Below are 15,210 nucleotides of genomic sequence, written 5' to 3' on the forward strand. Positions count from 1 at the left end.
ATAACCAAAGTGGGTTTAAGAAAGGGAAGTTGCATTTGACAAATCTGTTGGAGTATTTGAAGCTGCAATAGGCTTTTAAAATAGATTTTAAAAAAAAAAGGACTAGTGAAAGGAATTTAATCCCCACCACACTCTGATTCTCATGAGCACCACACTTGGGGTTGACACAAGCCATCACTGGCTGGCAGGATTTGCAGTGGAGATTACTGGAATAGAGGATGCCTTACTCTGAGTCAAAGGGCTTGCTGCTGACTCCAGGCTTGAAGTAGACCGTCTGCTGTTCCCATGCATTAATATCTCATAAAGTGCTTGCTGTTTCAGGATGTGCGTTACCGCTCCTTCCAACTGGGCAAGAATACAGACCCTGATAAAGAGGACAGTGCAGAATTCACAAAGGCCTACACTGTTCACCTGGTGCCAGATCCTACGCTGATGTATCGCCTTCATCGCCGATTCAGTGAAATTGAACTGGAAAAAACATACCAGGAAATCGGAGAGCTACAGGTAATGTTGGGCTGGCGTTCACACAGCTCTACGTGAGGGCCATTAGCGTCTATAGTCTATGAATAAACTTAGGAGCTACCTCAATGCACAGGATTCTAGGATTCCTCCTGGTGTTTTAAGGATTTGAATCATTAGAGTTTATACACTTGAACATGAAAATTACAACTATTGTTTACCCACAACAGCAGCAGTTCGTTTTTGTATACAAATAGCATGGCGAAATATCCCAAGGAGCATTAAGAGACACAATTTAACACCTAGACACATAGGAGATGTTAGGGCAGGTGACCAGAGGTTTTTAAGGAGCTTCATAAAGAAAGACGGAAAGTGGAAAGAATGAGGGAAGGATTTCCAAAGCTTCGGCACTCAGCAGATGAAGGCATAGCTGCCTGTGCTGGAGCCATTGAACTTGGGAATACAAAAGCCAGGTATGGAGTAGCGCAGACATTTGGGAAAGTTGTAGGACTGGAGGCCATTGCAGAGATGGGGACCAGTGAGGCATAGTCATATATCATGGAAACAGGCCCTTCGCTCCTCCAAGTCTACACCGACCTCCTTACTCAAAGCCCACTTTTTCTATAGAGTCATGGAGCACTACAGCACAGAAACAGGCCCTTCAGCCCATCTAGTACATGCCGACCTGGTTTTCTGCCTAGTCCCATCTACCTGCACTGGACCATATCCCTCCAAATCCCTCCCATCCATGCACCTATCCAAACTTCTCTTAAATGTTACTGGTGGTGTAGGACTTCTGGCTTCTGTACCTTCATTCCTGTCATCATTCTGCATGTATTTGGATCAATCACAGGATCATTCAGCAGAGCAGAAGGCCTTACACTTCAGTATTCCTGTGCCAGCTGTTTGAAAGAGCTCTCCAATTACTCCCACTTTCCAGCTCTTTCCCTGTAGCCCTGCCAGTATTTTGCCCCTTCTAGGTATTCATTCAATTTTCTTGCAAGTTCCTATTGAGTCTGCTTCCGCCAGCTTGTGGTCAGAACGTTCCTGATCACTGTAGCTTGCACTTTAAAAAGTCATTCCTCATAACTCCTCCCCCTCCCCCCACCCACACACTGCCTAAATTCTTGTTCAATTGCCACTCTCCAAAGCCTGTCCACCATGTCTACAAGGCTCATCAGGAGTGTAATGGATTACTCCCCACTTGCTGAGATTAGTGCAGTTTCAACAATACTCAACAAGCTCAACACCATACAGGACACAGCAGCCGCCTTGATAAGCATCCCATCCACAACCATCCAATGCACAGTAGCAGCAGTTCGTACCATCTACAGGATGCACTGCAGCAACTCACCAACACTCCTGAAATAGCAAACCCACAACCCCTACCAGCTAGAACGACAAGGACAGCAAAAGCATGGGGAACACCAGCACCTGAAAGTTGCCCTCCACACCACACACCGTCCTGACTTAGAAATATATTGCCGTTCCTTCACCGTCGCTGCGTCAAAACCCTGGAACTCCCTTCCTGACAGCATTGTGGGTGTACCCACACCTCAAGGACTGCGGCGGTTCAAGAAGGCAGCTCACCACCACCTTCTCAAGAGTATTTAGGGATGGGCAACTAAGTGCCGGCTCAGCCTGCGAAGTCCCTTGAAGTCATCTTAAATCCAGGGTTAGTCACCTCCTGTCACTGGAGACTTTCTCTTCTTCAGTTCCATGCACAACACCACTGCTGTCTAACAGGAAAGGACAGCACAGTGGCGCAGCTACTAAAGCTGCTGCTTCACAGCTCCGATAATCTGGGTGCAGTCCCGACCTCTCATGCTGTCTGTCTGGAGTTTGCATGTTCTCGCTATGACCACACAGGTTTCCTCTTGGTGCTCTGGTTTCCTCTCGCATCCCAAAGACATGGGTTGTTAGGTAAATTGGCCACTGTAAATTGCCCCTAGTGTGTGTGTGGGTGGTAGAATAGGTTGGAAGGGGAGGGGAAGAGAGAGTTGAAAGAAATGTAGGGAGAATAAAAAGGGTTTAGTATAGGATGTATAAGTGGGTGGTTGATGAACAGCACGGGCTTGGCGAGCCGAAGGGCCTGTTTCCATGATGTAAGACTGATGTTAGGAAGAGGCAACAGACGCAAAATCAACACCCCAAATTGTGCAGCAAACCACCGCTTCCTGAGATTATGGTTCCATCTTTCTGCTTTGTATAATTTTTACATCATTCCTCACGAGCACTCTAACCTTGGTGTTGCAGATGGAAATAAAGAACCTGAGTAAGCTGACACCGGAGGGGGAGATGGGAGCGTCCTGGCCGATTGGCATCAATCCGCCATTCAAACCCAAAACCCGCTTCGAGGTGATAAGCTGGGACTATTTCACAGAAGAGCAGATTTACTCGTGTGTCGAGGGGGCTCCAAAGTGTGAACTCCGCGGCATCAACAAGGCGGACATCAGTGACATCATCGAGACGGCTGTGCAGCAGCTGAACAAGAAGTACCAACCCCTGCTGCACTTCCGCAAGCAGCAGCTGCTCAACGGCTATCGGCGCTTTGACCCGACGCGTGGCATGGAGTACACGCTGGATCTGGTGCTTGAAGCACACACCCAGAAGGGCTACAGCCGGGCCATTGCAAAGCGGGTCAGCCTACTGCGGCCACTCAGCAACGTGGAGATCATCCCCATGCCATATGTGACCGAGGCCACCCGAGTTCAGGTGATCTTGCCCCTGACGGTGCACGAGCAGGACTACGTGGGGAACTTCCTGGAAGCCTACTCCATGAATGCCCTGGATCTGCACGATAACATGCTGCTGACGTTCCTCTTCATCTACGACCCCTTTGACGCGCAGCGTGTGAGCCAGAACGATGTGTTCGCGGGGGTCAAGTCCTCCATAGCCGAGATTGAGAAACGGTACACTGACGTGAAGATCCCATGGATAAGCGTCAAAACAGATGTTCCTTCCCAGGTTAAGATCATGGATATCATCTCCAAAAAGCATCCGGTAGACACCTTGTTCTTTATTGCCAGCGTCTGGACTGAGATCAATGGTGAGTTTCTCAACCGTTGCCGGATGAATACCATAAACAATTGGCAGGTCTTCTTCCCCATCCACTTTCAGGAGTACAACCCTGCCATCATCTACCGGGAGCAGCAGACCCCCTCTTCCGCCGAGTTTGTGAAGGACGGCCACTTTGACCGGCGCGTATTCAGTGAGGCCTGCTTCTTCAACTCTGATTACATGGCGGCCCGCACCAAGATGGCTGCTGACATCCTGGACAACGACGAGATGCTGGAGAGCATGGAGGTGTATGACGTCTTCATCAAGTACTCCAGCCTGCACGTGTTCCGGCCGGTGGAGCCCGCCTTGGTGCAGAAGTACAGCTACCGAACGTGCAACCCGAGGCTCAGTGAAGAGCTCTATCACCGCTGCATGCTTAGCAATCTGGAAGGGCTGGCATCGCGCTCCCAGCTGGCCTTGGCTATGTTCGAACAAGAGCAGGCCAATAGCACTTAGATCTGGCTCTGTGATAAGGACTAACATAAGGCTTAACTGTGCAGTATTTTGTTAGAAAAACCTGTTACACTGGGGACTGTAGTTTGGCTTTTAGCCACTGGGATCTTGGTTCAAATCCTACCTGTTTAGACAAAGGCAGTGTAGGTTTGGAAGCCTGTCCTTCAAAAAGAAGCTGTGGAGACTGGGGTTATTGTAAATCTAATCTAATCCCAGATTGAGAAATTTGAAACAGGCACAATCCATCATGGATCCCTAGTTTCTCAGTTTCCTTTCCCAGTCTATTGATTTGGAAAACACAAACTTAGCATCACCCAGTCATTGATGAATGGATTTCCTCTACTTGTGTCTTTAGCTGGTGACAGGGTGCCCTGGGGCTTTAGCGATAGGATCTCTGCTTGGCAGATGAATGGTGCTGATTTGAGCAGGAAGCAGCCCATTTCCCAGCACGAGCGGCTGTCACGTCAGTGAACTTCAACAAATCTCAGAGATGGCACTGGAGACTAACTTGGCAAGCTTCCACATCTCACTCACATTCTCAGCTTGGAAACAAAAATCTGGGAAACAAAATATCCAGCAAAGATTTTGCAACTAATAAGAACTCTAAGAAAAGTGCCTAATGAGAGAAAGCTTTTGGTTGCATTGAGGCCACTTCTCTCTCAAATCCTGTGCATTCTCCCTATCATCATACTCTTCCCACTCATGTAATCTTTCACAGACCTGAACCCTTCACTCTCTCATCTACTCAACCCATTCATTTAATCCCCTTTCAGGGTGGTTGTCCAGTGGTTAACTTACAAGGCTAGGAACCAGAAGCCTGGTCTAATAATTCAGAGGCTGGCGTTCATATCTCACTTTATGACCTTTGCAATTTAAATTCAGTTGATAATTAAAAACAACAGGTCTTAGCAACGATGACTGAAGAAACTACTGCTTATGAGAAAATCCTATCTAGTTCACTAATGTCCTTTGAGGGAAGAAATGTCCTGTCCTTACCCGTCAGCCATATGTGACGGCAGACCCACACCATGTGGTTGACTCTTAAATACCTTTTGAGATGGTCTAATGAGACCATAAGACAAAGGAGCAGAAGTCGGCCATTCAGCCCATCAAGTCTGCTCTGCCATTCTATAATGAGCTGATCCGTTCTCCCATTTAACCCCACTCACCCACCTTCACACCATAACCTTTGATGCTCTGGCTACTCAGATACCTATCAATCTCTGCCTTAAATACACCCAATGACTTTGCCTCCACAGCTGCCTGTGGCAACAAATTCCACAGATTCACCACTCTCTGGCTAAAGAAATTTCTCCGCATCTCTGTTCTGAATGGGCGCCCTTCAGTCTTGAAGTCATGCCCTCTTGTACTAGACTCCCCTACCATGGGAAACAACTTCACCACATCTACTCTGCCCAGGCCTTTTAACATTCAAAATGTTTCTATGAGGTCCCCTCTAATTCTTCTGAACTCCAAGTATAGCCCAAGAGCCGTCAAAAGTTCCTCATATGTTTAAGGATATATAAGAATGGGGAGTACACCCAGATCCCAAATAATGAATTTAAAAAACCACACCCGACCCTTTTCCCCACCCTCTCAGTCACCTCCTGGAGAAATGTGATTATGGAATATGATATCTTTGGGCAAAGTTCTGTATAAATATTCCCCAATGTTAAAGTGAAGCAAGGCTTTCAGATTTCCAGTCAAGCCCTCGTCTCCTCAGCCCTCACCTGCTGTATTCATCTTCAGTTAAATTCTGAAACAAGTCTGTGGATTTAATCCATAGAGTGACGCTGTGTGTTAATAACTCTCTTGTTTATTTGATCAGAGAGGCACATAACTGAACTACATGGATTAATAGATCATTGGTATACAGAACCCATTTCGGGCAGCTGAGGCAGTTGCTGTAATTGGCCACTGGTCCCTTAGGTGAAGACAAGACAGCTGTAAGTGCTGGAATCCTGATCATACAATGAAATAGTACAGAAAGAGGCTATTCTGCCCACCATGCTTGTGGCAGCTCTTTATTAGAGCTCTCCAGTTAACCCCACTTGTTGCTGCTTCCCCGCTGTTATTTTCCCTTTAAATGTTGATCTAATTCTACTCAGTTGGGCCTAAATATTAATGTAGGAGGTAGTTGACACGAAAGTTGGTGGTGGTGTGGATAGCAAGGAAGGTTATGTAAGGCTACAGCAGAATATAGATCAGTTAGGCGGAGTGTTTGCAGATGGAATTTAATCCTGACAAGTGTGAGGTGATGCATTTTGTGAAGTCAACTAGGAGTAGTACACATACAGGAGATGGTAGGGCAGTAAGGAATGCTGATGAATAGAGGGACCTTGGGATTCGTAATTCCCTGAAAGTGGCCCGTTTCTGTGCTGTAGAATTCTGACATTAAAGAAGTGGAGAGCAACATATTTGTCAAGAGTCAGGCACGTTTAGACTTCACACCTTCACCTCGGAGACGTGGTGCCAGAACCCTCTGGAACAAAGCCATCCCCTAACCTGTTCATGTGACCTCACTGACCACTCTCGCTGTGTTTGTCCACTCTGGTCTGGTCGCAGTTGTGGGCAGGAAGTGGAACGGCTACTCTGGCCTGGTCTGGTTCCAGCTTCCCATGTTGATCAGGAGGTGGACGACATACATCACAGCAATGGGCCAGTGAAGTGAAGCTCCTATGTTGCCCAGTCTCACGTGTCCACCACGCACTCTTGGTTCTCAGATTGGCTTGCGAGATTGAGACTGACCACAAGTATCTGGGCTGGATTTGAACCCAGTTCTCTGGTGTTGAGGGCTGAGATTTGTTTGCTGCACACACCCGACCCTCTTGTATTTGATTAATCAGCCCACTGGTATTAACCCACAGTGACTCTGTTCCAAGTGTGTTTTAACATTTCCGATTTAAGAATGTGACTGAAGTGTACATTTGATGGCTGCCTGATGAATGGTGTCACAGAAATGTCATTCAGCCTGCTGAGCACCTCCTGACTCCTTGGAAGAGAATCCAGCCAGTCACATTCCTGGCCCTCTTTTCCTTTTGGATCATAATCCAGTTCCCTTTTGAACACTACAACTGAATTTCCCTGCACTGTTCCCCTGAACCCTCACCATTTATATTAAGAACAAGTTTTTCTTCATGTCACTTTTTTGGTTCTTTTGTCAACCACCCTCCATTCTATATCCTGTGGTTCTTGACCCTTCCATCACCATGAACCATTTCTGTCGATCTGTTCTGCCTGTAGCCTTCATGAATATTGTTCCTTTATCAGACCCCACCCAATCTCCTCTGTCCCAAGCAAATCAACCCCAACTCCTCCAGTCTATCCATTATAACTCCAGTCCCTCATTCCGATAATAGTTTCCCTACATCCCATCAGTACCTTCTCTAAAGCTTTCACAACTTTCCCAAAGTGTGGAGGCAGAGGGCAGAGAAGTAGTGGGACGATGGAGAGCTGCGGGTGAGGAGACCTCTGCTTCCTGGAGGGCTCTGGGGAACTCAGCAATGTGCTGAATCCCAGCCAACCTCTGTCAGGGTCTCAGCCGAGTCACTACAGTGGCCCTGGCATCACAAGTTAGGTTTGGATGGTCTTTCAGTTCCTGATTGACATCTAGTGGTCCCCTGCAGTGTGTGTGTGTGTGTGTGTGTGTGTGTGTGTGTGTGTGTGTATGTACATGTTCTTCAGATAACATGTCAAACTAAGTCTCACAGCCTCTACTTGCCTCTACTTGTTAAAAGAAAAAAGAACCATTTTTATTCCTTAACCATTTCAGTTTGTTAGTCAATCATCTCAGTGAGTATTGAGGGAGAGTGTGTGTGTGTGTGTGTGTGTGTGTGTGTGTGTGTGTGTGTGTGTGTGTGTGTGTGTGTACATGCTCACAACCTGTCTGCTATGTAGACTCACATCGGTTGCTGCTTTTAGAAGTAATGTACGTCAAATGCTTTGGGAAGCTCTTAGTGCTGTCCGAGTACTTCCTGTAAACAAACAAAAGTATTGCACTTGTGTCGGAACAGCTGGTCTCCTTGAGCAGAGGAAACAGTTTGGGCCGTCTAAAGGCTTTGTCTTAAAAGCTATAATTTTATGTTGTAACGTGTGTACTGAACACTGTGCTGCCAGCTCAAACAATGACATTGCATTATAATCTGTTACTGTCTGATTTCTCAGTGGGATCCAGGGGCAGATATATTTCACAGGGCCTCTTCTGCAAATCAGCTTTTTTATTTTCAAATGCCTCTGAAGAGCTGACTGTGGTTGTCTGAAATTTCTGCCCCATGTTCAGAGCACAAGCAATCTTGAAAGATCTTCCTCTTTGCCTCCTTCATTTTATGCTCAAGAACCAGCCTTGGCCAACTATCTGCACAGCCACTGCAGTCAAAAGTAAAGTATTCACTGTTTTGATGCTCATGGGAACCCGCAAGGAAGTGATGAATTTTGGGATATCCTGCAGACCATTGTGGTCCCTCAGTGGATCTGCCAGATGTGGATTTTGATTTTAATATTTTCATCTGTAGAGGTCTCCCCATGTATTGGTTTATTATTGTCACTTGTACCAAGCTACAGTGGAAAAACTTGCCTTGCATACCGATCATACAGATCAATTCATTACACAGTGCATTGAGGTAGTACAGGGTAAAAACAATAACAGAATTCAGAGTAAAGTGCACAGCTACAGAGGAAGTGCAGTGCAGGTAGACAATAAGGTACAAGGTCAACAAGATAGATTGTGAGGTCAAGAGTCCATCTCATCATATAAGGGAACCATTCAATAGTCTTATCACAGTGGGATAGAAGTTGTCCTTGAGCCTGGTGATACGTGCCCTCAGGCTCCTGTATCTTCTGCCTGATGGGAGAGGGGAGCAGAGAGAATGACCTGGGTGGGTGGGGTCTTTGATTATGCTGGCTGCTACACCAAGGCAGTGAGAGGAATAGACAGAGTCCATGGAGGGGAGGCTGGTTTCCGTGATGTTTGTTCTTCATTTCTAGTTTCCTGCCCCTTCTTCTCCAAACACGTTCACCAGATGCGAGTGTCAACCCACAACCTAAATATTGTCCTCATCAGATGCTTTAGACATGCCTACAGACCCACATCCATGCACAACCACAGGAGTACAGACAAACATGCACCTATACAGAGCTATATATACGTCACACATGTTCACACCCACACAAGCTTACCCATGGACACAAGATCCAAATACACATATGTGAGGGCATTATACACACACACACACACACACACACATTTGTACATACACAGATGTACATCCCTTAATGTCAGCTAATCAAAAGAGCTAGTCATTGACATGCACCTGTCTACATCAATAGTGCTGAGGTTGAGAGGGTTGAGAGCTTCAAGTTCCTAGGAGTGAACATCACCAATAGCCTGTCCTGGTCCTACCACGTGGACGCCATGGCCAGTAAAGCTCACCAGCGCCTCTACTTCCTCAGGAGGCTAAAGGAATTTGGCATGTCGCCTCTGACACTCACCAACTTTTATTGATGCACCATAGAAAGCATCCTATCTGGATGCATCACAGCTTGGTATGGCAACTGCTTTGCCCAGGACCGCAAGAAACTGCAGAGAATTGTGGACACAGCCCAGCGCATCACGGAAACCAGCCTCCCCTCCATGGACTCTGTCTTTACCTCTTGTTGCCTTGGTGAAGCAGCCAAGATAATCAAAGACCCCACCCACCTGGGTCATTATCTCTTCTCTCCCATCAGGCAGAAGATACAAGAGCCTGAGGGCACGTACCACCAGGCTCAAGGACGGCTTCTATCCCACTGTGATAAGACCATTGAACGGTTCCCTTATACTATGAGATGAACTCTTGACCTCACAACCTACCTTGTTGACCTTGTACCTTATTGTCTACCTGCAATGCACTTCCCTGTAGCTGTGACACTTTACTCTGTACTCTGTTATTGTTTTCACCCTGTACTACCTCAATGCACTCTGTACTAACTCAGTGTATCTGCACTGTGTAATGGATTGATCTGTACGAACGGTATACAAGTTAAGTTTTTCACTGTACATCAGTACATGTGACAATAATAAACCAATACCAATACCATTCAGACCTAATCAGGCACTCACACTCCCAAACCTATAACCTGTAGCACCTACAAGGGCAAAGTAACAGGCACTGCAATCTCCACTCTGAGCTACTCACCATCCAGCTTGGGAAACATTGAATCCTTGCAGCACAGAAACAGGCTATTCTGGCAGTTAAAGCATATATTGAAGCCGTATTCCTGTCTCCTGATTACTTACCCACAACTTCACAAAAATGTTTCCTTGAAGTGAGGAATTCTTTCCTGAAAGCTGCTATTGCACCTGCCACCACCCCCCACCCCTCCCCAGCGCTCCTTTTTCTTCATGTCTTCTCTAGTCATTTTGACAATCTCCATCAGTTACGTGACTTCTGGCCATCAGCATATGTACCTTTGGGCCTTTCGTGTACCTTCTTTAGATTTGTACTTTATGTAAGATAAGATTTCTTTATCAGTCACATGTACATCAAAACACACAGTGAAATGCATCTTTTGCGTAGAGTGTTCTGGGGGCAGCCCGCAAGTGTCACCACGCTTCCAGCACCAACACAGCATGCCCACATCTTCCTAACCCGTACGTCTTTGGAATATTTTATTGCCTCTCCTCATTCTATTGTAAAGTACCATTTTACACTTAGCCATCCAACATGGAAACAGGCCCCTCGGCCCATTGATTCTGCACTGACCATCAACCACCCACTTAGACTGACCCCATTTTATTCTCACATTCCTGCCAACTCCCCCATGCGCCCCCCTCCCCCCCCCCGATTCACTATTCAACTACACACTTGGTGCAATTAGTCTACCAACCTGCATACTTTTGGAATGTGGAAGAATCAGAAACACTGGGGAAAACCTCCACCGTTACAGAGAATACAAGCAAACTGCACAGAAATAGTGCTGGAGGATTGAACCGGGCTCACTAGAGCTGTGAGCTCCACCAGCTGCACAACAGTACTGCCCCATTAAATTCAGAATTAATTTCATCTGCCACTATGCACCTGTTCACCACGTACCACTACCAGCCCCGATGTTCACTACACTAGCAACTTAAGTGTCATCTGCAGATTTTGAAGTTACCCTTTGAATACACAAGTCATTACTACGTATCATTGTATCATTCAGAGATTCTCCAGTACCAGCCCTGGAAACACCAGGGTGCTCTTTCCTGTTCCTCAGCCAGTTCTGCATGCAGCTGCCACTGCACCTTTTATTCTGTGGTCATTAATTTTTCTGGCTTCCATTATGTGGCTCTTTGTCAAACATTTTCTGAAAGTCCACATGCACTACTTCAGCCATTGACCTCATCAGCACCCTCTGTTAGCTCGTCAAAAAACTTCAATCATATTAATTAAGCACCATTTGCTTTTAATAAATCTCTGCTGGCTCTGTTTTATTCATCCACACTTGTCCAAGTGACCATTAATTTTGTCCCTGATTATCGTTTATGGCAGATTCCCCACCACTAAAGTTAAACTGGCTTGTCTGCAGTTGCTGGATTTACATTGTCCTTTTGATTAAAGTTATCTCATGTGCAGCTTTCAAAGTTACACCTTTATATCCCCCAGCAACTTAGAAGTCATCTGTTCTGGAACCAGTATCCTCTTGAAGAACTGCATCTCAGTATCTCAGCTGCAACTTTACTGTGATATCAGCTGCATCTTTGTTCTTGGTAGGTACAGGAAGCATTATTTACTTGAACACAGGAGAAGGCCATTCAATCCATTGGGTGCACGCCAGCTCCCAGCAGGGCAATCCCATCAGTCCTGTTCCCTTTTACCCAGTATCTTATTTTCTTTCCCATTGCCGTCAACTCCCTTTTGATTTTTTTTTCCCCCTTTACTTTTTGGAGCAAAGGAGGATGAGAGGTGACTTGACAGAGGTGTACAAGATGATAAGAGGCATAGATCGAGTGGACAGTCAGAGACTTTTTCCCAGGGCGACAATGGCTAACACGAGGGGGCATAATTTTAAGGTGATTGGAGGAAGGTATAAGGGGGATGTCAGGGGTAAGTTTTTTACACAGAGAGTGGTGGGTGTGTGGAACGCACTGCCGGCAGAGGTTGTGGGGGCAGATACATTAGGGACATTTAAGAGACTCTTAGACACATGAATGATAGAGAAATGGAGGGCTATGTGAGAGGGAAGGGTTAGATCTTAGAGCAGGATAAAATGTCAGCACAACATTGTGGGCCGAAGGGCCTGTACTGTGCTGTAGTGTTCTATGTTCTATACACTAAGTGGTAATTTACAGCAGCCAATTAACCCAGCAGCACATTTTTGGGATGTGGGAAGAAACGCACATGGTCACAGGGAGAACGGGCAGACTCTGTACAGACAGTATCCGAGGTCAGGATGGAATCCAGGCTGCTGGAGCAGTGAGGCAGCAGCACTACCTGCTGTGCCACAGAGGCTATAAATGTTATCCCCGCCATTGTCTGCCTCCGTGTGTTGATAGTTTTGCTTCCTAAGTGCCCTCTCCCTGCTTCTTATTACCCCGTTCCTAATTAAATGCTAGTAGAAGAGCTTAAGATTATCATTGTGTCAGCTTTTAGTTACTCCGCCATCGACCTCTCTGCATTCACCCAGGTTCTCATTTCTATTATCAACCTGACAGCCATCAGACACTCTTTGTACATTACATACGTTTTTCATACACCTATAATACTTTTTCATTTTGGCTTTCTTCTTCACTTGTCCTATCATTCCCCTGCCTGAGAAAGTACTTAAACTGCACCTATATTATTGCCCATTTAAAGGCTGCTGCCTTCTGTTCAATCATTATGTTCCATGCAATTTTTGATCTTAGGTTACCCGGGGCAGGGTTGATTTCAATGCACAGAAATGGGTCCCCAGTTGTTCTACTCCTGATTTGGCTTGTCCTTTTCCAACCCTGAACCAAGCCTTACGATGTAATGATCACTGCTCCTTAAAAGTTCCCTTGTTGATGCTGCCCCAACTGTGTATTTATTTGTTCAGGGACTGACAGTGCCTGCATTTTATTATAAATGAAAACACAAAATGGTGGAAGCACCCAGCATGCCCATCAGCATTTGTGAGGAGAGAAATAAAGTAATTGTTTCAGGAGATTCTACTTTTATATCCATCCCTGGTTGCTCTTGAACTGGGAGATGATGAAGAGTTAACTACATTGTTGGGGCTGGAGTTCCAAGCAGGCCAGACTGAACAAGGGTGATGGATTGTCTTCACTGATGAGTCAGCTGAGTTTTTACAACAACCCAGTTGTTTATTGTCACTATTTCTCATGCTATTTTTTTAAATCCTAGATTGATCGAATTAATATAAGCTAAATTCCCCAGCTGCCATATCAAGATTCAATCTCCTTCAGTGGATGAATGGTCCAGAGCTCTGGCTGTTTGTCCGGTAATGTACCACTACCTTCCCTTCCCATCTAACTCCACGCAACCAGAAGCAGCAATGTTAGTGATTGGAAAGTTCCTAACGTACAGATATTCTTCCCCCTTGTCCTTGATGCAGTTTAGTTTATCACTGCTCTAGACTAACTGCATCTCCCTGCAGATTTCTCACTTCTTTTGAACTAGCTGAGGGCCTATGACACATGCAACACTGCCTGTGCCTTGACACTTCCATTGGTTCTTAACTCTAATCATATGGATTCTGACACTATAATATCCTCCGTAACAAGCAGTGCCATCAACCCCTGATTCATTCCTTATCTTTTTCTGAACATCTTGTACCCGGGAACAACGGGTGGTACTTTTCTCAGCTTGATCCCCATTTTCCCAACTGGCCATCTGTGCCCGCAGCTCACTGAAATTATTCTGCACTTCATTTCCCCCACAGCCCTCTCACTCTCAAGCTATTTAAAACCTCACCGTTCTTCTCTTGTACTTCAAGTGCAATTGTGCAAATGTATGTAAGTTCCTTACCCTATTACAATATGACTCTTCCAATCTATTGATGAGCACTACCTTCCTTCCTAATGTCACATGTTGGTATCCAGTTCCCTGACAAGTTGATTTAAAATCTCCCCAAGGCAGAAGATAACCTTCTGCAATGTCTTTGCCCCAGTTCTGTTGAGCCACTTGTACAGGCATGACAGCCTGTTCTAATGCCCTGCTATCATCAACATTTCTTCATCATCATTGGGTTAAGCTCCTGGGATTCTGCGACAGCACCGTGGGACTCCCTTCAGTAGGTATCTTCTCTGAGGCAATAAATGTCAGCCTTGCAAGGAAGCCCATACCCCGTGAATGAGAAGAAGCACACACCTACCTGTTCATGTACATGGACGTGTAGGGTCTAGGAGTCATACTGATTCTCTCTCCCAGGCAGGAGCATTGCAGTCAGTTACACTGCCCCTTTCACTGCCTGCCTGGTTCAAAGTTTACAGACAAGATCATGGGCACAAACTCTCTGGGATGCAGCTCGGTAAGACAACCATCCGAGAATGTACCAATAGGATGCTCACCATAATGAGAACCCATCAGGTGCAGACATGAACAGGATCCACCCATAGTGCCAGGTCTGTATGTGTTAGCTCTCTGATGCCCAGCACACACTCTGGGAGGATGGACACACTTTGGGGCTGGAGGTGGGTGATGCTGAGAGGATGAAGGAGCAAATTAGGCCACAACAAATGTTTGATGAGGCCATAGAATCATACAGCATGGAAACAGGCCCTTCGGCCCAACTGGTCCATGCTGACCAAGATTTCCATCTAAGCCAGTCCCATTTGCCTGTGTTTGGCCCATATCCCTCGAAACCCTTCCAATTCATCTACCTGTCCAACTGTCTTTTATTGTACCTGTCTCAACCACTTCCTCCGGCAGCTCGTTCCACGTAGATACCGCCCTTTGTGTTAGTTGTGTGGCCCTGTCAGCAGCAGACCGCACAGGAGAATCTGTCCTCGGCCTCCTCCACTGCCAGGGTGAGGCAAAACACAAACTAGAGGAACAGCCCCTCACATTCCCCCTGGGCAGTCTACACGCCGACGGCATCTGAATTCTCCAGCTTCTGAGAAAATGCTCCCCCTCCGTCCCCTTTTCTCTCTCCCCCTCTTCTCCCCAGTTCCTCCCACACCCACTCCCACCCCCACCCCCATCCCCTGTTTCCTCCCCCTCTCCCACCCACTCCATCTGTCCATCACCCACACACCCCTCCCACTGGCTCCCCCCCCCCCCCACTGTTCCCACCTGCCCT

General features: G+C 46.5%; 1 protein-coding gene across 1 annotated transcript in view; it reads left to right on the plus strand.

The window, feature by feature from the left end:
• The window catches only part of chpf2 (chondroitin polymerizing factor 2), a 28,717-nt gene extending 20,604 nt beyond the window's left edge, over nt 1-8,113 (plus strand). The window contains exons 3-4 of the mRNA XM_052023121.1: nt 322-504; nt 2,716-8,113. Coding sequence (XP_051879081.1) covers nt 322-504; nt 2,716-3,975 — 1,443 coding nt within the window. The 3' untranslated portion in view covers nt 3,976-8,113. The remainder of the gene's footprint in view (nt 1-321; nt 505-2,715) is intronic.
• Nucleotides 8,114-15,210: the final 7,097 nt, after the last annotated feature.

Source organism: Pristis pectinata, chromosome 9, assembly GCF_009764475.1.
Source record: "Pristis pectinata isolate sPriPec2 chromosome 9, sPriPec2.1.pri, whole genome shotgun sequence".
Classification (NCBI taxonomy): Eukaryota; Metazoa; Chordata; class Chondrichthyes; order Rhinopristiformes; family Pristidae; genus Pristis; species Pristis pectinata.